A 21,293-nucleotide genomic window follows, 5' to 3' on the forward strand; every position below is an offset into this window, starting at 1 on the left:
ATGGTTTTAAAATGTTTAGATTAAATGTTTTGATCAACTCCAAATACTGAATATATGTTTGTCTGCGTATTTGAGAAAGTGAAAAACGAGGGAGAAATTTATTAGTAAGTCATTACTGCAAAGGTAAGTGGTAAAAAAGCTAAACAAAAAAAAGACTTTTATTTTGGCTTGGCGTGTGACGTCATAAGGCTGCGCCGCTCCCGCACTGTTATTTGACTGGAGAAAGGTTTGTTTTAAAGCGTGTACACTTATATAAACGGATTGATTAAAGTTTCCGTTTTCATTCAGTGCTTAATTTTGTACCTGCTGTTGACAATATTGTTTTAACACTTTATACAACGTAATACTATTTTACTCACAGTAGTGAGGGCTATTGTTTGAACAACAGAAAAGTGAGTAATAAGGGTTTTATTAATATTTAAGGTTTGATTTATCAAATGGCATAATGTCATTCCATTCTAAGTATACATCACTATATATAAGAAAATTAGTTACGTTACTAGTTTTAATCAGCTCATTCTTGGCTATTGTTTCTAGCTCAGACTTACTCTTTTGAAGCAAGTGTTGAAGAGAAGTTATTTTGTTTCTGTTCATTGTTTTATTCATTTTAAACAGGACATTTTTATTGTTTTGTTAATTTTAAACAGGATAAAGTGTCCAAACACAGAGAAAAACTCCTGCTGAAGTGACTGATCTCCACACTGTTATAAAGATGGCGTTTATTAAAGAGGAGAGTGAAGATGTGAAGATTGAAGAAACATTCACAGTCAAACAGGAAGATCTGCAGGAACAAACAGGTTGGTTTTCATTCTCAAAGACCAACTCAGTCATTTGATCCTCATTCAGATATATTTTAATAATAAGAATACTAAAGTAAACCTTGTAGCCCTGAGTGTGCTGCCTAGTTCTCCTAAATGCACATAAGCACTCATTGAAAGACAGGAATCAGTTTCTTTCTTGTTACTTGTTATTGGCCTTTTGTCATTATTTTATGTATTATTAGTCTCCCATTTTCTCTACTTCTTAAGGTTATAGCATTTCTCGTTCTTCTACTGTTTGTAAATCGTTCTTGAGCAAAGGCGCTATATAAAAAAGTTTAACTTAGCTGACGATATTTGACCTACAGTATTCCTATAGTATATTATAGATATCTGCCATAACAGTGATATTGTTGGCTTAGTACTTTCCATCTGCATATGTCACGTTGATTACAATTCCGACTTCTTTATGGCTTTAAATTTGATTCTAGTAGTTGTTACTAGTTCTCACAGTATTGTGTTTAAACAGGGCTTCTGCGGACTCTTAAAATGTCTTGAATTCCAAAATCCAAATTTTTGGCCTTGAAAAGTCTTAAATTTACTGAAATGTTGTGTTGTAGGTCTTTAATCTTTTTAAACAAGTCTTCATTTTCCTTTGTTCATGTTTTGTTACCCAATCTGGTCAAAACCCACAATCACCAACAATCCATCTCAATAAAACTTTAAACTTTCTATTCAAAAAAAGGTCATTTTAACTTATTATAATGCTTTAATCATTTTCCTTACAATAACATTTAAACGTGCTCCATGTATTCACTGCTGAGGACATCGACCTGGACAGATTGTTGTGCATAAATTTATTTTATTATAGTTTTTAAAACTTTAAAAGCATTTGTTAATTGGTTTTTTATTTTAAATAAAGTTTATGTTGGAAAAAAAGTGTGTGGATACAAATAAAGCTTGCTTATTTTTAAACAATAATTAAGATATTTTGCTAAGAAATATCTAAAATATTTACATTTTCTATCTGGGCCATCTGAAAAATTCTTTGGCCTTTAGCCCTTTATGAGTCTAAAATTTCATTCATATTGAAATTGTCTTTAAAAGTCTTAAATTTAACTTGGTGACACCTGCAGAAACCCTGGTTAAAAATATGTCAGAAAACGCGGATGCCCCCAATTTGAAATATGCTGAATGAAATGGACACTAAAATAATTAATTATTATAAAACATTGTACAGTATTGTAAACTATATGATGTTGCTGAGGGATGATGTGAGACAAAACAAATTATAGTGGAACAATAACGTTTAGCATTGCACTGACTACAACTGGTCCCCAGACTAGTCTAAGGCCGTACTCACACTAGGTACAGTTGCCTCAAACCGGGCCAAAGCACGCTTGTCCCCCCTCCCGTCTCCCCCGACGGCCCGCGCTCACACCATATCGGGCCTCGGCACGCTTACGTCATCGCTGCTGCGCTGTTCAGAAGCGCTCTCTATGGCAAGCCTTTTTAGCATTTAAATCTTTGTTCTGACTCCATAAATATATTTAGAGATATCTCTAATCATATTTTGACTAGTCATAATTATAATTCGACTAGTCAGAATAACAATAAGAGATATCTGCAATTACAATTGTACTAGTACGAAATCAGATTGGAGATATCTGCAAATATATTATGACTAGTCATATTCCTCCATTGACTTCCATTGAAAAATATTTGCAGATATCTCTAACTGAGTTTTTACTAGTCATACAGATGTCTTTAATTCGTAATATTTAGAGATATTTACAAATATATTTGAAGATATCTCTAATTAATTTACTAATAGTCGAATTACAGTTGTAGATATCTTGAATTGGATTTTTGATGAGTCAAAACTCATTTAGAGATATCTGCAAATATTTTTCAATGGAAGTCAATGGAGGAATATGACTAGTCATAATATATTTGCAGATATCTCCAATCTGATTTCGTACTAGTACAATTGTAATTGCAGATATCTCTAATTGTCATTCTGACAATTCGAATTATAATAATGACTTGTCAAAATATATAATTATATCTCTAAATATATTTATGGATAGTCAGAACAAGGTTTAAATGTTAAAACGGCTTGCCATACGCTCTCACTCAGCAGCACAGTGGAGATTTCTCTAGTTATATCCTTTCAGTCGTTTGTTATGCAGTGACATGCTGTCAAATATTTCGCCAAACAGTCCTTAGGGATGCGGGGACACACAGTCAGATATTTTACCGAACAGATCCGCCACTTTTGGCGCTCATAAACAATCAAAGCTCTCGTGCTGCAGGAATGAGGAGGTCTGCTGAAGGCGAGCAGCTGGCGTGCTGTGAGGAGTTTGCGTCTTTGATAAACTACGGCAGTTTGCGATCACCGAACAGTAAGAATGATTAATAAATCCATATCAAACAGTCCCTTAAAAGTCACGTCTTGCTTTCGGTTTCGGGCTTTGGCGCGTTTCGCGCTCACACACAAGCGTACCGCGCCAAAGCCCAAGTATACTGCGCTCAGGCACACCTCTTCCAACCGGGCCAGGGCCGGCCAAGTGAACCGTGCTTGAGCCCGATTCAGCACACTCACACTTCTCAAACGATCCGGGAAACGGGCCTGGGCACGGTACGGATGGCATAGTGTGAGTAGGCCCTTAAAAGGACTTTTTCTGCTTACGGAATGGATTACAGCATGCTGATGATATGCAAACATTTGAGTGTGACGTTCGTCAGTATTGACCACATTCTTCACAAACCAGCAGGCACGTCATTGGAATCTTTTTGCTTGAGATTTTTTTTTAAGGATGAATTTTTAGATCCTAAAAACAGAGGCTGTTTCTCAATATGCGTTCTTCACCCAGGTGAAAAAAATATAATTAATATAATTAACTCATAAATATAATTAAATGCAATTAAAATACACTAAAATACCCACAAATACAATTTTAGTACATTGTTATTTTTTGTGTTAAATAAAGGTTTGATGGTTTTACACTATAAATATACTAATTAAAAGTATGTTTATACTTCAGTAGGACTTGACAAAAGTATACCAAATACCAGAAATACTTAAATAAATTTTTAGTGTACTACAATAAAGTACACTACAGAAAAAACATCCAAAAGAGTTTTATTAGTGTGTTTTTTAAAAATGTGCTTTAAATGTTTTGCACATTAGTTGATTTTAGTACACTGTTTACATACTTATCCTAAATTTAAAATAAGTTAATATATAAAAAATTTATTAGTAATGTATTGTAGTAAAAGTACATTTTTCCAAAAGTTGTACTTAAGTGCACTTAATGTGAATGCACTATTATCACTAACACTTAAATAGATTTTGAGTGTGGTAATTTTAAGTTTACATTAAATTGAATTTATTAAAAATCTATTAGTAATGTATTGTAGTAGAAGTACATTTTCCCAAAAAGTCTATACAAAATGTAGTATTTTAACCAACAGTACAGCTACACAAAGCCTACTGCTTTACCACATGTTTGAGAATAACAATAATAATCGCCCATGCACTCATAACTTTTATTTTTACATCTGCAGAATCGTGAGAAAATCGTGATCTTTATTTTAGGCAAAAAAAAAATCACTATTCTCATTTTAGCCACAGCATATAATTAGAATAATTGTCTCATCCTCCAGTTCAGCTATAAACAGTGGAATATTCCCATCAGGCTCCAGTAAAGAGTTGATTGAAGGACAGCAAAAACATGAGTGATCCAGAACCCTGCAAAATTAAAAATGAAGACTCTGAACAACAAATAGGTTGGTGTTTATACCTGATCAGGAGTGGCACGGGAGGTTGTTGGGCTTCAGCCCTGATTGTTTGTTCCAAAGTCGGTTTAAGTTTTGTCAAAACGTAGTTTTTCGACATATTATTCAGAAATGTTTTAACCGGTTCATTATTGCTTTCCCACAGGATCAAAAAGCGATATCAGCTGTGCTTTCTAAACCTCTTTATTTTTTTTAAAGAGTTTTTTCTTTGTTTTTATCAGAGGCAGCCCCACAGCAGTAAGTGCTTTCTGTCTCTCTTTTCTGAAAGCGAGTTTACACACACCATCATCCTGCATAGCCACGCCTCTTGACAGTCACTCAATGCATTCGTCTCATCGCTGCACCACAATTGTACTTCATGTTTGTTACCTGCTTTAATTTCGTATTAAAGTAAGCTTGTTGGAAATTCTGAGGAGAATGTTGGGTTGCTATTGTAACTACACACGCAAGAGAGTCAGGCACTCTTGTCTTGCTTTATTTAAGATTTACCTCAGATTTTGGCTGTCAGTTCCGTATGATCTGACGAGATGCTACACGCACAGGCTGTTCTGATTAGCTGTGAGTTTTGATTGGTTGATTCAGGTGTATTTATGTGAAAGTGAATCTGACAACAATAAATTATCATCAGGAATAAAACCACCTGTTTTTAAACCTGTGTTGACTCTGTCGAGCTGTCGCTATAAAGTTAGGTCTGCTACTGTTGTTTTATACTGGGTAGGCTACTTTTATTTATTTTATTATAACAATAATTTGCTGAAAATGATGCCTTAAATGAGCAGGATTTTGAGGGTAATTTAATCCAAATGATTACAGCCATAACTATAAAAAAAACATAACTTGTAATAAAACGGGCAGGGATTAGATGCTAAGAATCCCATAGTTGATATATAATTTAAATTTTGATTTCTCTTGTCTAATTTCTGCATGCACATTTTTCCACTTGCTGCTCTGCCAGAAACTTTGCCGCTGGAGAGCACCTTCAGTAATAGTTTAAACATTTGTTTAGAGATGGACCACAAGATGTGCTCAACAGAGTGGCTACATGTGGTGAAAAATGATGGCAAAGCTCAGTGTAAATATTGTAATGAAAGTAATAAGTTATAAAGCAGAGTGTCGCGACCAACATGACAAAGCATCTGAGGTTTTTTCACATACTTCAAGAATGGCTTGTTAGGTTTATTGTGCTTCCCGCAGGTGCAACTAACAACAGTTGTACATTTTAGTTGAACTCTTTGAGCGTGATGAGCAGTTCAGTGTTAGTTTTTATTTCAATATCTTGAGGTGAAACTAAACTGCGCATTTTCTCCGTCTGTCTAAAACAGAAGGATGCTCTGCTGAAGCACGCAAGCTTTACACTCCGTCATTAATAACTTAACTTAACTGTTGTATTGGAGTCTAAATAATATATGAAGTAGAATGTTTTAACAGTCCAGATGTTTAATCTTTTCTTTTTGCAATTTTTAAAAAATTTCTCTTCTGCAAATTAGATTTTTTTTAAACTGCTTGATTCTTTAAAAACCAAAAGCAGCGTCCGTCAATTGGTGTTATTCCAGAAGATACACCTTTGTGAATGTCTTATTTTGTGTATAGTCTTTAATGTGCTTTTTTATAATTTTATTGAGACGCAAATAGGGATAATCAATAGGGATGTCCCAATACAACATTTTAACTTCTGATACAATACCGATATTGCAGCCTTCAGTACGAACCAACGCAAAGATATAGGCACAAATCATGAATACTTTTCTTTTACCTATTTCATTGAGTGGAATTAATGAACAGCTAGATCAAACTGAGAACAAAAGTCAGCAACAGTAAGTATGGAAATAACCAATTTATTAACTATTGGTTGCATAAATGTGAACCTTTTACATAGGAATATATATAAAATAGTTAAAGAATACATATTAAGACCCTGAAAAATATCTTAATTGAAGAAACAAAATATATTTTTTAAAGTGCAAAATACTAGTTAAAGGTCAAGTCAGTTATTAATTTATTTACCATCAGTAAATGGTAGAAACAGCTGAGAGCACAAACATAAGAAAAAAAACATTGTTATTTGAACAGCTGCTAAAGGTTGAGTGTCTAAAGTTTCAATTTTACACACAGCTTCATGATGAATTTTTGATCCAGTTTCGAGCAAAAAAAAATTTGTTTACACAGGGGAGCAGATATAAGTTTTTGGAAGGTAATAAAAATGTGCAGTATGGTTAGTACAAACATTTACATGATCAGATCTATTTATTCTGTGTTTGTATCATAGGAAGATTGTGGCTGTATCAATGTACCCAAACAAAACATTATTAATTTTATAATAATATATAAATTGCACATATTATCTTTAACATAAATATACTTGCAGTGGCTTGATTGTGGCTGTTCTTCACAGCACATACAATAATGTGACTTTTAAGAATAATTTTATTTTTCAAAATTCAATTTATTTGCATAATATATTGCACAGATTCCACCCAACTGCCCACATGAGAAAAGTATGACAATGTAAATAAAGACAAAACTACAAACTCATGTGCAAAGCTGACACTGATTATCAGAGCAATTTATATTTCTGTGTATTTTAAAGAAGAGTTAAATATGGAAACACCTCTAATTAAATTTTCATTCTGTCTGAAGGTAAAACCATTCTTTCTTTTAAACTGTAATGGCCATTTCAATTCATGAAGTTCATTGAATTGAATCTGCTTAAATGTGTACATATTAATGGACCAAACAAAATATGATCTGATTCATTTTACATTTAATGTGCAGCAAAATCACTGAGTGTGTTTAGTCAATGTTTCCAGTGTCTTTTCATTTTTCAGCTTTTGATGAGAGTTTTTAAGACTGATGTTTTATTTATTTATTTCAGACGTAATTGAAGAGAATAAGGGGAGTAAAGATGAGGAACATCATGTCAAAATTGAGGAAAAAACTCATTTAGAGACTGATGATATTTTGAAAAGGAGAAATAAGAATCGTTTCACCTGCACTCAGTGTGGAAAAAGTTTAGGAAGAAAAGACAATCTTAAGATTCACATGAGGATCCACACTGGAGAGAAACCATATGCATGCACTCAGTGTGGGAAGAGTTTCATCCGCTCATCACACCTTAATGAACACATGAGGATCCACACTGGAGAGAAACCATTCACATGCACTCAGTGTGGGAAGAGTTTCAGCTGCTCATCACACCTTAAACAACACATGATTATTCACACTGGAGAGAAACCATTTGCATGCACTCAGTGTGGGAAAAGTTTCAGCCGCTCATCATCCCTTAATCACCACATGAGGATCCACACTGGAGAGAAACCATTCACATGCACTCAGTGTAGGAAGAGTTTCAGCCGCTCATCATCCCTTAATCACCACATGAGGATCCACACTGGAGAGAAACCATTCACATGCACTTTTCTCCCCATAGACTTCCATTCATATGCACGTAAATGCTTTAGACCGGAAACGCAAGTTTCTGCGTCAAGTTTCGCAGTTCACTGCCTTGCAAAGTACAATATTGGTGAACTCTGACCTGCGAAATCACATCACTTGACTGTGTAAGACCAATCGTAGATCAAAACACGAACTCTATGGGCAGAAATTTAAAATATGGACCAATCGCTAGGGTTGGGTATCATTTGGGTTTGTTTCAATACCGGTGCTAAATCGATACTTTTAAAATAATACTGGTGCCAAAATGGAGCCTGAACCAATACCCTTAAGCCACATTTATGGTGACTCTAGAAATCTTTTTTATTTGACACTCTTTTAAAAATAATTTTAACGAACAGTATAATTAAAGTTTAAAGTAAACGTCATTTTATAATTTATATATTTGAATTGGATTAATGTATTTCCTTTTGAATATTTGCAGGCAGGGGTCACTTGTACTTTTGGGGGCACATTTTAACATATATCACAACATGCTTTAAAAAATATTTAAAGTCATTTTTTCATGCATCACTCTGCAGTCTTCAGAAACGATGATTAAATAACTTAAACTCAAAATAATCTTCCTTTTTAATTTATTTGAAAACTAACTTTGTACTGGTGTACAAATACCTTAAGAAACACATGAAGACCCACACTGGAGAGAAACCATACACATGAACTCAGTGTGGGAAGAGTTTCATCCAATCAGCAAACCTTAATGAACACATGACGATCCACACTGGTGTGAAAAAGTATATATGCTTAAGTGTGAGAAGACTTTTATTACAGTACCAAAATTGAAACTGCACCAGACAATTCACACTGGAGAGACCGTACAAGTGTTCACACTGTGACAAGAGGTTTAATCAGTTAACACATTTGAAAACAGAAAAGAGGATTCACACTGGAGAGAAACTGTACTGATCTGATGAGTGTCTACAGTGTTTTGCTCATTCGGCGCAGCTTAAGAAACACTTGAACAAAAAGTTGCACACATGACATGAATGCAGCAAAACCTTTTCTCATGTGCACAAGATTTTTCATGTCTGAATAATGTTTGAAAAGGCTGAGTGACGATATACTGTTTTCCAACACTCTTACACTGCAGTAGGTGGGGTTGTAAATGTTTTTCACTTCTCGCGTTTACTGTAAACACAGTAATGGTGAATGAGAGAAGAACAGTTTCATAAACATCTGCCAAACACCATCTCTGTGGCTTAAAATCTCTTTGCAAGTGATTGTACTGGTGCGGATATATCTTTACTCTACTCTCCAGTGTATTCATGTGGCTCAGGGGTGCTCAATCCTGTTCCTGGAGATCTACCTTCCTGTACAGTTTAGCTCCTACCCTGATCAAACCCACCTGAACCAATTAATTAGGACCTGAAATCCACTTGATAATTACAGACAGGTGTGTTTGATAAGGGTAGCAACTGAAATCTGCAGGAAGGTAGATCTCCAGGAACAGGATTGGCCACCCCTGGTGTAGCTAGTGTTGTTTTGGATGGTGTTCTTTTTCTGACTCCCTGAATGAGAAACAAATCACTGGGAAGACACCGCACATCAAAGAGGGTGGAGCTCCAGGACGGTTAGTTTGCAGTATACCAGGGGCCTCATGTACGAAGACTTGCGTGGAAATCTTACTAAAACATTGCGTACGCACAAAGCTGTAAATGTGCGTACGCAGAAAAAAATTCAGATGTATGAAACACTGCGTACGCCGAATCTCACGCATATTCTTTTGTACATCTGAATGAATGTGAAACTGAGCGCAACATGCACGAGCACAAAACCCCTCCCTGCCTCCTCCCCCGTATGAATATGCTAATGACTATGCTAATGGCAAAACCCAACGAAAAAGCAACGGCAAAATCAAGCAAAAAGAGAAACTTTGAACAGAATGTGAACTGGAGGTGCTGCTTTCGGAGGTAGACCGGAGAAAAGCGGTGTTATTTGCAAGTTTGTTCTCCGGAATTAACAACAAAAGAAAAAAATAGAGTGGGAGAGTTTAGCTGATACGGTTAACACAGTTGGGTCTGAACATCGCACTGAGTGCATTTAAACAAGAAATAGTGTGGTTTATATCTGTAAAATGTTGCAGTATGCTTTGTAGTCTCAGTGGCGCACCTCATAAGAAGCATGTGAACATGTTCTGACATGTTAGAGCATGAACTCGGTTCGAAATCCAGCGTCTGATGAATTCTTTCTTCTTTTTTTTCCCCGCTACATATCCGATTTTGCCCACTATTTATCACGAGAAAGACAAGTAGGAATCATCAATAAGTTTGTGCATCATATTTTATTTGCACATTTATTGAATGGAAATGTTTCTGATTCACACATGCAAATTCATCTTCAGATAGTGTCTTTATAGCAATGTGTGTGCAGTAGATTGCTCAGATTACATTGGGAAAACAGGCGACTGCTGCAAATTGTGCTTTAATGTTTAGCTGGTCAACTGTATGGTATGGAAATCTTACATACCTACTAGATGAACCCGTCTCATACAGCTGCCATTGCAAGGCTCAGACACTTTGTAGAGAGGAATTTAACACAACTGCCTCTAGGAGTCGCCAATGGAAATAAAACAGACACGCACAAAAAATGTGCGTACGCCTGCCAGAAAGCTGCCGTGAAGCTGCGCACATTCCCACGTTCAGTTCATTGTTAGTAAATCCAAACGTGAGCGATTCTGAGCGTGAAACCTGGCGTACGCAAAGTTTTTGTGCGTACACAGCGTTGATACATGAGGCCCCAGGGCCTCAAGTTTAAAAAGGCCATTCAATTGTCCTGTGTTGCAGCTTTTATGAGTAAAGTTTCTTTACTTTTAGATTTAAGATTGTTTCTAGTTTACAACATTTACTTTTTTGAGTAGAATACAAACTTGATGAATGTTTTATGATGTAGGCAGAGTGACGGGTATTAAGTTTACAATATTAATACACTGTGATGATCCCAAGACTCCAGATTGGAGTATGTGGTAAATCCTGATTGGATGCCTGCATTACTCATCATTGGGTGTATAAAAGTTGTTGTGTTGGCTACCCCAGGATGCTTGTGGCTACTCAGGAGTCCTCATGTCAAGACCTGCCATCTCATTGACTCTTTAACCTTATGGTTTTGTTTTGCATCACTTATATCATGTAGTTAAAGTGTTGTTGTTGGGCTGGACAATAATTAGATATCAATATATATTGCAATAGTTTTTTTTTTTTTCAATAACGATGATATGAGTTTTAAACCCATTTCCGGTATTTCGATATACATTTGCATACGTATGTTTTATTATTATATATATATATATATATATATATAAATATATATATATATATATATATATATATATATATATATATATATATATATATAAGATCTTTTACCTTGTATCTGTCACGGTTGCAGGTTTGTGCGCTTTTCCGGAGTGTATGTTTGATCACGTGGGTTTGTTTTGTTTTGGTAGTCCATGTGTATCTGTTATGCTCACGTGACATGACGACACTCAGCGGGGATGATTACTCACCAGCTGAGGCTCATTATTAGCCCTATATCAGGGTGACGTTTCTATGTCTCTTTGTCAGTTCGTTACATCTGTTCTCATGTGTGGTGTCTGTGCTCAGGCCCCTGAGGAGATATTTCTGGACCCTGTTTTCCTGTCTGTTCCTGCCCTGTGTTCGTCGTCCTCCTAGCCTGTCACTTCCTTGTTTGTTTATTTTGACTTGGTCAAATAAACCTTATATCACTTGCAATTGGATCCTATTTTGACTCTTATTTGTTGAACGTGACAGTATCATTTGTAACTAAATGACTTTCTGTGGTCAAAATGAGCGTGATGTCACTTGCGTCACTTGACGTACATCATAGACACGCACGCTGCCACTGCCAGCGCTCAAAAGTTGGTTAAGCTACTCTGTCGCAGAAAACTACAAAATGTGTGCCCTGAATACAGATATAGGGGAACAAGCTTCCACAAGTAAGAATGCAGACGAATTAGTTGATGAGAGAGGACAGACGAATGTATTGGTGTGAAAATTGTTTGGCTCTTTAAGTTCAGATAAACTTATAGTTTCGGTGCAAAATGTGCGGGAAAGTGGTGCCGACTAGCATCGGGAACGCATCAAATCTGTTCCGCCTGATAGAACATACTGCGAGTCAGAAGCAATGATAGAAGCTGAGGCATCATAAAAGTTTAAGTCAACCTGTCACCTCACCATCCACCTTCCCGGCACCAAACACAGGTGGCCATGAGGCGCTGTGTAGGATTTAAATAAAGGTGCATAAAGACCTATAAATTACTCTCATATAAACCTACCCTCGCATAAACCTATCCTATGTTCAAAACATGTATAAAACTTGCGCATATACATATAAACTTGATGCATGCATACACATGCACAGACATATAAACTCGATCCGATACTTGATCCTCGCATAAACACCCAAATTAACACACACACACAAACTCGCTGCATGCAGGTATAGCACTCGAGCAAACTAACAAAATAAAATTCACAAACATTTATCTGGAATCTGGTTATTGCAAAGCTTATGAAATAGAAAGAATGTGATTAATAGAGGTAAATAACATGGTAAATAGTGAAAATGTGTTGCATAAAATATTAGTCTATATAAAATATATAACTATTTATGTTAAACCTTTTACTTTAATTAGGTAATTACATACACAAATATAAATAGTCAGATAGAACCCTTAAAGGGGTGGTCCACAATAGCTTTTTTAAGCTTTGGTTGTGTTTATGGGGTGCAAAACAATGTGGGTTCATTATGCATTTGTAATAAATCACGTTATTTGTTCACAGTTCTTACCTTCAATTTATACAGCTACTGAGCTAACATGGAAACGACCATCATATTTCCTGGTTTGTTCTATAAAGCCCGCCCTCAAAGGGATCTGATTAGTCAGCTAACCTAATGTGTTTTGGTTGGTGGATCGGCATCACGTCACCAGGAAACGTCATGCCTCTTTTGCATGCTGTCCGTCAGACTGTAAATAATGTCAGTGAAGCCGTATCAGTTTGAGCCCGAATCAGACACAGAAAATGAAGAGGACACAGCTGAACTAATGCTAACGCGACTTTTGCAAGATGTTTCGGAATGGTACGTTTTTGTTTTGTTCATTGGTAAGAGGAATGTGGTCAAGCCATCAGCATTTCATAGTAGTACACAGTAACACAGTAATGGTCAGTTTGTACAAATTACATTCCATACTAGTGTAAATAGCAAATGGTACTTTATATGGTGGCTGTAAGGTCTCCCTTTCTAATGGATAACGTTAGCAGGTAACTACTTTGTTTTTCGTTCACTTTCTGATGTTTAACCACGCCATAAAAATGCGATCGTAATAACATTGTACCATAGTAAGGCTTAATTAAAACGCACTTCAGGTAATTATAAAAGCTAAATGTTTATGCAGAATAAATAAATTAAAATGATACTTATAAAAAACATGACATCCCATACTAGTGTATATAGGAAATAGTACATTATAAGATGGTTGTAATGTCTCCGTTTGTAATAGAGAGCAGGTAAAACGATCTACTTTGTTTTCTCGTTCACTTCTGAGGTTTAACCACGCCATAAAAATGCAATCGTAATGGCATTCTATCGTAATAAGGCTAGGACAAATTAAAACGCACTTCAGGTATTTATAAATTATGGCTAGGCTGAATAAATGAATGAAAATAATACTTACAAAAATGAAAGCACGGACGAACCTATACTGAAAACAGTGCAGTTTTGTACATACATAATGAAACATACGTTGCAGAAAATATATTATATGTTATAATATATATATATATATATATATATATAATATGAATGATATTTTATTGAGTAAAACGGTCACGAAATTACCGTAACAGTAATATGTGTGCTAAACAATGAATAGCTGCGGTCTTCACTGGATTTCTGAAGTGCTGTTGGCTTGATAACATCTTTTTTTCTTCTTTTACATCTAGTGTCAGTTTCAAAATAGGTTGTCATTTGTAAATGGTAATAGCAATATTTAATATTTTGTTTTTATCCGTTTTGTTGATGAATGTTCAATGTTATAACAGCAACCAATAATTATGTGGCAACATATACAAAATCAAGCTAATTTTTTGTTATGGGAATACATTTAATTTTCTTTAGGTGCACTTGTAATAACTGTGAAAAAATGCCAACAGAAGTAGAAAACATCTGCTGCAAAGAAACACAGAAGGTAATGTAATTGCATTAATGGCTTTTCATTAATGTTTCTGAGTTTGACTAATAGTGCACTTTTCATAAAGGATACATGCAAGTTGACCACGCAGAAATTAATTATTGTCATACATTACGGTTTAGGTTGTCCAGCGTATGATGCAGGTTCCAGACCCTCCTACTTGCATGGTGCAGCATCCTGGTTTTGAACCCAATTGTTTAAACATGTACACATTACAGAATATAAATAATATATACAGGGCAGACTATGGACCGTTGAGACACAGAAATGTTGAAGAGTAAGTTTTTGTAAAATGTATTTTAATAAATGTTAATAAATGTATTTTAAGTTACTAAGTACAAATCACTGAAAACCAGTTTAAAAAAACTTAAATAAACAATAAATATATACACATATGTACAATTGCAAGGTTTGATATGCAATGCTGACATCCGTTTCCTTTTATTGCCATAGGCGTTTCCGTTATCTGTCATATCGCAGCTTTGTTAGCTGGTGCTGGGGCTGGCTAGGACGTGAAGTGAGGGTTGTCATCCCGTCATGTGTGGTGCGCCGGATACGCCAGGAGTTTCCGAATGCAGCAGGACAGTATGTTGGGTTCCGGCCTCCCCTTGATTAAATCTTGAAACATGCTGTGAAATAACATGCTCTTTTGAGGGTTTCTCAAATTGAGAGGAAAGAGGTGGTGGAACCGGAATGGACTGCAGCTCTTCCACATATGGTGCTGGATCCAAACAGACCTCATCTAGCACAAGGACCATGAGGTCCTTCACGTAGCCTAATAATAAAAAAAAATGTTTTCTGAGAAAACAATTACATGTTTGGAACAACTATACTGTGATATTTATTCATAATTTATTTAATCTGCTTATATTTACTTTCTCATAAATAATTATTTGTAATTTTGTTATTAAGAACTCATAATAAAAAAAAATCCAACTTACCATATGTTGGCTCTGTTTTCACTGGTTTTGCTGTGCATTCCCCCCTTTTCGTTTTTGGAAATACAAATTTGTACACAGCCTGTCCAGTAGTAGTTATTGCCTGTTCACGTTGACAATTTTCATTCTGGTGCATAGCTGCGAGATATAACCTGTAAATCATTGAACAAACCAATGAAAAATGTACACATTGTAACAACTATTGTATAAATATTTTAAATGAAAATAACAAAGATAAACACCTGCACAGCATTCCAATAAAAGGAAAAACAACATTCTTTGGTGTGAAACGCAGAATCACACTATGAAATGCCTCAAGTGAGGATGTTTGATAGTGGTGGCTGAGTTTTGCAACATCCTTGACAACTCTCTTGTTGTTCAAAACCTTTTCTACTTTATAGAGGGCCTGTGAACCTGTAATGATACAGCCATGAAATACGAACAGCAGCTCTACATTTAACCAGTATTGTGTAAATTCATAAACTTTTTTTGGATAAATACCTGGTTGGAACCATTTTTTGCGATCTCTTGAAAGTACATCAGGGTGTTCACACTTTGGAAACAGCGGGTTATTGTGAACATGTATATTTTGTATGTGGTTCAGTAAGGATGTTAATTTGGCAACCTTTTCCGGGCCAGACACGGAGGAAGTCGCACTCCAGTACACATGGTTCTTTATACTTTTCAACCATCTCTTCAGCACCTCACATTCTTTCCTTTTTGAAAGCTTCTCAAGCTTCTTGGACAAACCTGTACAATCAAAAACAAAATTTGTAAAATAATTACATCAAGAAACTCAAATGAAAAACAAAAATCAACATGACTAAGCTTCTATAAATATAATACTTATACAAGTATTGCCACATAAGTAGCGGTGTGCTATATCTATCGGTGTACCTATCTATGTATCTATGTATGTATGTATGTATGTATCTGTCTATCTATCTATCTTTCTATCTATCTATCTATCTATCTATCTATCTATTTTTCTAAACACATTTTTTGATTTTTGCTACTAATGTAATATTACTCATATATTTATATATACATGTGTATTACATATTGTTACCTTTTTCAAAGTGCCACACATCATAGAACTGGGTGATGCCACGCTCTCTCAGGTACTTTTGAATTTGAGGATGGCGATCGGTGACTATGTAGTCAACAGCTAAACCATTAGCATCCAGCTTATCAAGACAACGTTTTAATCCCTCTTTTTCCATGTGATAACTTCCACCGACTTCGTTGCTCTGTTGATAAGTACGCATAAGTTCAAATAAATAAGTAGAAACATTTACAAATTTAAACAAGTATAACAGTTCTTGTGTGTTTACACTCACCTGAATTAGTTGAAGATCGACAATTTTGTTGGTTTCATTGTCCATCAATGTGTAGCTGCCAAATTTTGCTGAATGTCCTATTTGAAAAAAAAAGAATTATACATTAACACACATACATTTATCAGATTTCAAAGTGATTTAAATAAACCCACCATACCTGGTGTGTCAGCTCTCATATCTCCTGCTAATGCAACCGCTCCCTCTTTTTTTAGCTGTGTAAAAATATTTTGTTGCTCTAGATTCCACTTGTGTATGATGGCAGGTTCTAAAAAATTTCTGGCATGGTTCCTGAAAGCAGAGTACTGAATCGTTTGAAGATTCATGGCCTTGAAAACCTAAGGAGATATTGAAGCAATAAGTCATTATATATATATATACACACACATACGCACACATAAAATTTGTATTTAAAATGTATAAACATTTATTTTTACTGTTGCATTATTTGAGAATACTAAATTATTGTTTAAATTACCCTCTGTAGTTGAATGAATGATCCACCAGTGAAATATGTAGCAGCAGACAACATCAGGTTTCCGACTGGAGTACTACCTACTATGGGCTGGCTCTGCCACTGTCGTAGGTAGTTACACTTGTCACACAGCTGTGTTAATGCAATAAAAGTCCCCATTTGTCTTTTTTGGATGGCACACTTTGTCTTACAGACGGGACAGGAACCAAACAAGTCTATAAGGCAGCTTTCAAATACAATGTATTTGTTGTCCATGTAGTTTGATTCTGGATCTAACCTAAATGAAACAAAGTGTAATCAATGTTTTAATATTATGATTTTATATTTAATAGTATGATACATTCTGTATACTACAAAGTTGTTGATAAAGATGCATTAACTTACACTGACTGTGAATCTTCCGTGACAACAGATTCCGGATTATAAGTGGAGTCATGTGGTTCTACATGCAAATCAGACTCTTCGTCCTCATCATCATTGTTGTCATCCTCCTCCTCCAACAAAAGACGAGGTCGCTTGCTTGGCCTAAAGATTGAACCCTTAATTGGTGTTGAAGAGAGCTGCATATCTGGCAAAGAAATTGTTTCTGTGCCAACATTACGACAAGACACTTTCGCCTGAATACCTATTAAAAAAAAGGGAATTGTGTTATTCATGCTATTTAATACACAATATACCTGGCACACAAACAACTTTAGAATGCACAAACAAACAACAGCAAATATTTAAATAATAAAATAAAACATACCTTTGCTTCTTACATGGATGTCCCGCAAAGTACGAAAAGAAACTTGTGTACCCACTGATCGCACATTTGGTGATGTTTTGGTGGCTACTGTCACAGTCTCTTTAATGTCTACCTGACATGCAACTTCTACATGTGTAGGTGTGGAAGGTAGGTCTGGGGAGCTGGTAACCTGTTGAGATGTTGTCTGGTAAAAATAAAAAGCATGTGTTTGTTTATTTTTTAATTGCCACCCCTGCTAAAAAAAAATCACATGCTAGTAAGATATGTTTTGATGCTGTTTTCAGTGCTGGTCTAGCTGTTCTCAGTGTTGGCCCTGACCAATATTGAGACCAGCAAACCCATTGAAACCTGCAGCAAAACATACATTTCCAGCATGTGTTTTTTTAAGCAGATGTACATCATCGTAGCAACTTGCGGCTATTTCAAAGCATTATCAGTATATGTACAAACTTCCCAAGTTGATAAAAGTAGTTTGAAAAGCGACGTACAGAAAAAGCGAGAGTGGGAGATTTCACGACAAACATGAATAGCGAGCGGGGGAGGAGGGGGCTGTGGCGGCGCCTCAGGGAGACTTCGGATGTCTGTACATAATATACTCCACTATTTCAATTGTAAAACTCACACAATGTTTCCGCATACATATACATCGTGTTTGCTGGTGACGAGCGTGGATAATTACAGGGATAAAACCGATACGTATGTTTGTAACGTTAGCTAAATCATACCTGCTAAACTCCCGTTTTTTCCCGAGAGTTTCTCGTATTTCACACTCATCTTCTGCCACCCTCCCGTTGTTATTTGCACAGGAAAACTTCCGTAATATCATCCACAAGCTAGCGCATTTACTTTGGTATAGCTTCTGATCGACGATCCATACTCCTCCCGGTTCATAACTTTGTTACTTAGAGACCACCTCAACAAACTAAAGACTAACAATTGACAAAGACAAAACCAATTGCTAAAGACAAACCGCGTTTCTCGTGGTTTATATCCTGGTTTACGTCCGTACTACAACATAGCCTACAATGAATGCTAGAAACTATGCATGTAAGATATTGCAACAAATAGAAATACTTACAGGTTGTAGCTCACAATCCCCAGCATCGTCTTTTATCGTAGGTACTGCTCCTTCTTTGAGGAGAAGTTTTTGGCTAAATCCAGCCCTGAACTGCGACCAATTTTGAAAGCTGTCCTTTGTAAAATGCTGTGCACAGAGAGTGATATCTTTTTTGTAATATTCTGGAACATGATTAAAAATGAATTTTAACCACTTCTCTCTTTGTGTCACGTCCTTTGGAAGGTTAAATAGCGAAGCAGAACAAGATCCATGAAAATAGCAGCGTTTCGGCATTTTCCGTTCTTTACGCGTCTGTGGCCACGCTTCTTTGCAGCGCGAGGCGTGTGAGCAGTAAATGCGCGTAACCTGGAACCCCTGTGATGTCACAGGGGGCGGAAGACTTTGTTTGTAGTCTCCAAAATTCGTTCGTTGTAGGCTTTGCTAAGCTAACTCTGTAAAAGCTAATGTCTCCCTTTGCATTGAACTTTGGGTATATTACATTCAGAGATGTTGTTTATGTTCACTTAGCTACATTACACATGAACTAAAGCTTAAAATATGACATCGTTGTGGACCACCCCTTTAAGAACGCTGCTCGTTCAAGAGGGCTTTGGACGATGCCTTTATATAGCATAGTGTGGTAATGCCTAACCAATTGGACTTTAATATTTCAAGTCCAGACATTCCCACATGCAGCGCTACCGTTGTTAGTTTTTTTTTTATTTTTTGGAATTAAACATTTAGCCTGTGTCAAGGTCGTTTGGCGCTGTGGCTTAGTTGGTCAAAGTGCCTGTCTAGTAAACAGGAGATCCTGGCTTTGAATTCCAGCAGTGCCTTGTCCGCAGTTGGCTGTTCTTTCGTGGGCCAGAGAGTACTAAAAAGTGCTTTCTGTACAACAGTTCTAGAGGAGGCAGAGCACTTAGGCTCTGTGGTGCAATGGATAGCGCATTGGACTTCTAGGCTGTGAGCTGAGCCATTCAAAGGTTGTGGGTTCGAGTCCCGCCAGAGTTGCAAGCTTTGCTCTTTTTCTTCACTGACTTAAGGTGTGGTGCGTTTCTAACATTTTAGGCATCTGTCCATCCCGTTTTGCTTCTTTCTTTCATTGCGCAGTGCAGGCTCAGATACTAGGGGTACTCTACAATAAAGCCGATGACTTAATTGAGCTGTTTTAAATAAGGGAGATTAGAAAACGGTGTAGGGCCTAGTGGGCTTGAGGATTGACTCGTCGGCAACCTGTGGTTTTGGGGAAAAGTAACTGCCACCTATTGTTGAGATCACGCCTTTTGGATTCGTCGTACAAGAGCCTCTTTATGCATGTGCAAAGTAACTGAGTAGAAAGCACAGTAATTTTTGCTTCCCCCCCCACTGTCTTAGATGAAACTGCGTTTGGAAGTATCGTATCCAGAGGTTTTTTCTTTTAGTGTTAAGACTAAGTTGAACAGAGCACCTGTCTTGGGAACAGCAGGTGCCAGGTTCAAATCCAAACTGCACCTTTCCCTCAGATTATGGGAGAGTGGCTTTCTGATCTGAAACTCTTTCAATGGCCGATAGCATATGTTTGTCCTGATTTCCATTTTCCTAGCTGACTCTGGGTTTGGGTGACATGGTCAGGCTTGAGACATGATCATCCAGACTCTAAAGGACCGCGTCCGGCTTGTCAGCATTTTCTGCATCCTGACATGCTGGTTTTTGTTGTGTATTATTTTTTCTTCTTCGATTTTTGTTATCGGGCAAATGTCTCTTACTGTGAATTTCTGTGGCACTGTGGCTTAGCTGGTCAAAGCGCCTGTCTTGTAAATAGGAGATCTTGGGCTCAAATCCCAGCAGCGCCTTAGTCCAGGTGATGCGTGTGCTTGTTTTATAGAGCTCACCGGAATGAATTATAAAATTGTATAGCTTTGAGGCGTAATGAATAGTGCGACAAATAGAGTTAAACAACCTCTTTGCTTGCCATTTTAAGACTTGCTGTCTTTTTTTAGTCTCTGTGTGCAAAAACGTCTTGCCTCCTATTCAGCGTTGGCGCTGTGGCTTAGTTGGTCAAAGCGCCTGTCTAGTAAACAGGAGATCCTGTGTTCAAATCCCAGCAGTGCCTAATATACAGGTTTCGTGTTTGCTTTTTGTTAAGAGTAACGAGTGTTTACGCAGCGGGATGTTTAGCAGTCGGTTTCTGAACAAAACTCAAATCCGTAAGAACGCTGCTCGTTCAAGAGGGCTTTGGACGATGCCTTTATATAGCATAGTGTGGTAATGCCTAACCAATTGGACTTTAATATTTCAAGTCCAGACATTCCCACATGCAGCGCTACCGTTGTTAGTTTTTTTTTTTTTTTTTTTTTGGAATTAAACATTTAGCCTGCGTCAAAGTCGTTTGGTGCTGTGGCTTAGTTGGTCAAAGTGCCTGTCTAGTAAACAGAAGATCCTGGCTTTGAATTCCAGCAGTGCCTTGTCCGCAGTTGGCTGTTCTTTCATGGGCCAGAGAGTACTAAAAAGTGCTTTCTGTCCAACAGTTCTAGAAGAAGCA

At 36.6% G+C, this 21,293-nt stretch overlaps 4 protein-coding genes and 3 non-coding genes across 9 annotated transcripts in view; 6 read left to right on the forward strand and 1 right to left on the reverse strand.

Annotated features, from left to right (window-relative positions):
• LOC137491103 (uncharacterized) overlaps window positions 1–21,293 on the forward strand; it is a 1,183,352-nt gene that overhangs the window by 721,735 nt on the left and 440,324 nt on the right. The gene's annotated exons all lie outside the window — the stretch shown is intronic.
• LOC137491081 (uncharacterized) overlaps window positions 171–21,293 on the forward strand; it is a 131,854-nt gene continuing 110,731 nt past the window's right edge. The window contains exons 1-2 of one of the 2 annotated variants that reach the window (XM_073948370.1): window positions 171–392; window positions 648–797. In XM_073948370.1, the coding sequence (XP_073804471.1) occupies window positions 713–797 (85 nt within the window). In that variant the 5' untranslated portion in view covers window positions 171–392; window positions 648–712. The remainder of the gene's footprint in view (window positions 393–647; window positions 798–21,293) is intronic. The other variant, XM_073948369.1, reaches the window with a different exon arrangement.
• Window positions 4,359–9,200, forward strand: LOC141381846 (uncharacterized). The gene is made up of 2 exons (XM_073948985.1): window positions 4,359–4,550; window positions 7,432–9,200. Exons 1-2 carry the CDS (start codon window positions 4,496–4,498, stop codon window positions 8,088–8,090), a joined length of 714 nt encoding a protein of 237 aa, XP_073805086.1. The 5' UTR covers window positions 4,359–4,495; the 3' UTR covers window positions 8,091–9,200.
• LOC101883177 (uncharacterized) lies at window positions 14,502–19,212 on the reverse strand. Its single transcript, XM_021475608.3, has 11 exons — window positions 18,794–19,212; window positions 17,716–17,899; window positions 17,352–17,592; window positions 16,971–17,244; window positions 16,653–16,830; window positions 16,496–16,572; window positions 16,225–16,405; window positions 15,657–15,905; window positions 15,398–15,569; window positions 15,159–15,307; window positions 14,502–14,992 (listed from the first exon to the last, which is right to left on the reverse strand). Exons 1-11 carry the CDS (start codon window positions 19,064–19,066, stop codon window positions 14,745–14,747), a joined length of 2,226 nt encoding a protein of 741 aa, XP_021331283.3. The 5' UTR covers window positions 19,067–19,212; the 3' UTR covers window positions 14,502–14,744.
• trnar-ucu (transfer RNA arginine (anticodon UCU)) lies at window positions 19,695–19,783 on the forward strand. Its single transcript is given in 2 exon segments — window positions 19,695–19,731; window positions 19,748–19,783. It is a non-coding gene; the product is annotated as a tRNA-Arg (tRNA).
• Window positions 20,531–20,604, forward strand: trnat-ugu (transfer RNA threonine (anticodon UGU)). The gene has a single exon. It is a non-coding gene; the product is annotated as a tRNA-Thr (tRNA).
• trnat-agu (transfer RNA threonine (anticodon AGU)) lies at window positions 20,791–20,864 on the forward strand. Its single transcript has one exon. It is a non-coding gene; the product is annotated as a tRNA-Thr (tRNA).

Source organism: Danio rerio, chromosome 4, assembly GCF_049306965.1.
Source record: "Danio rerio strain Tuebingen ecotype United States chromosome 4, GRCz12tu, whole genome shotgun sequence".
NCBI classification, from domain to species: domain Eukaryota; kingdom Metazoa; phylum Chordata; class Actinopteri; order Cypriniformes; family Danionidae; genus Danio; species Danio rerio.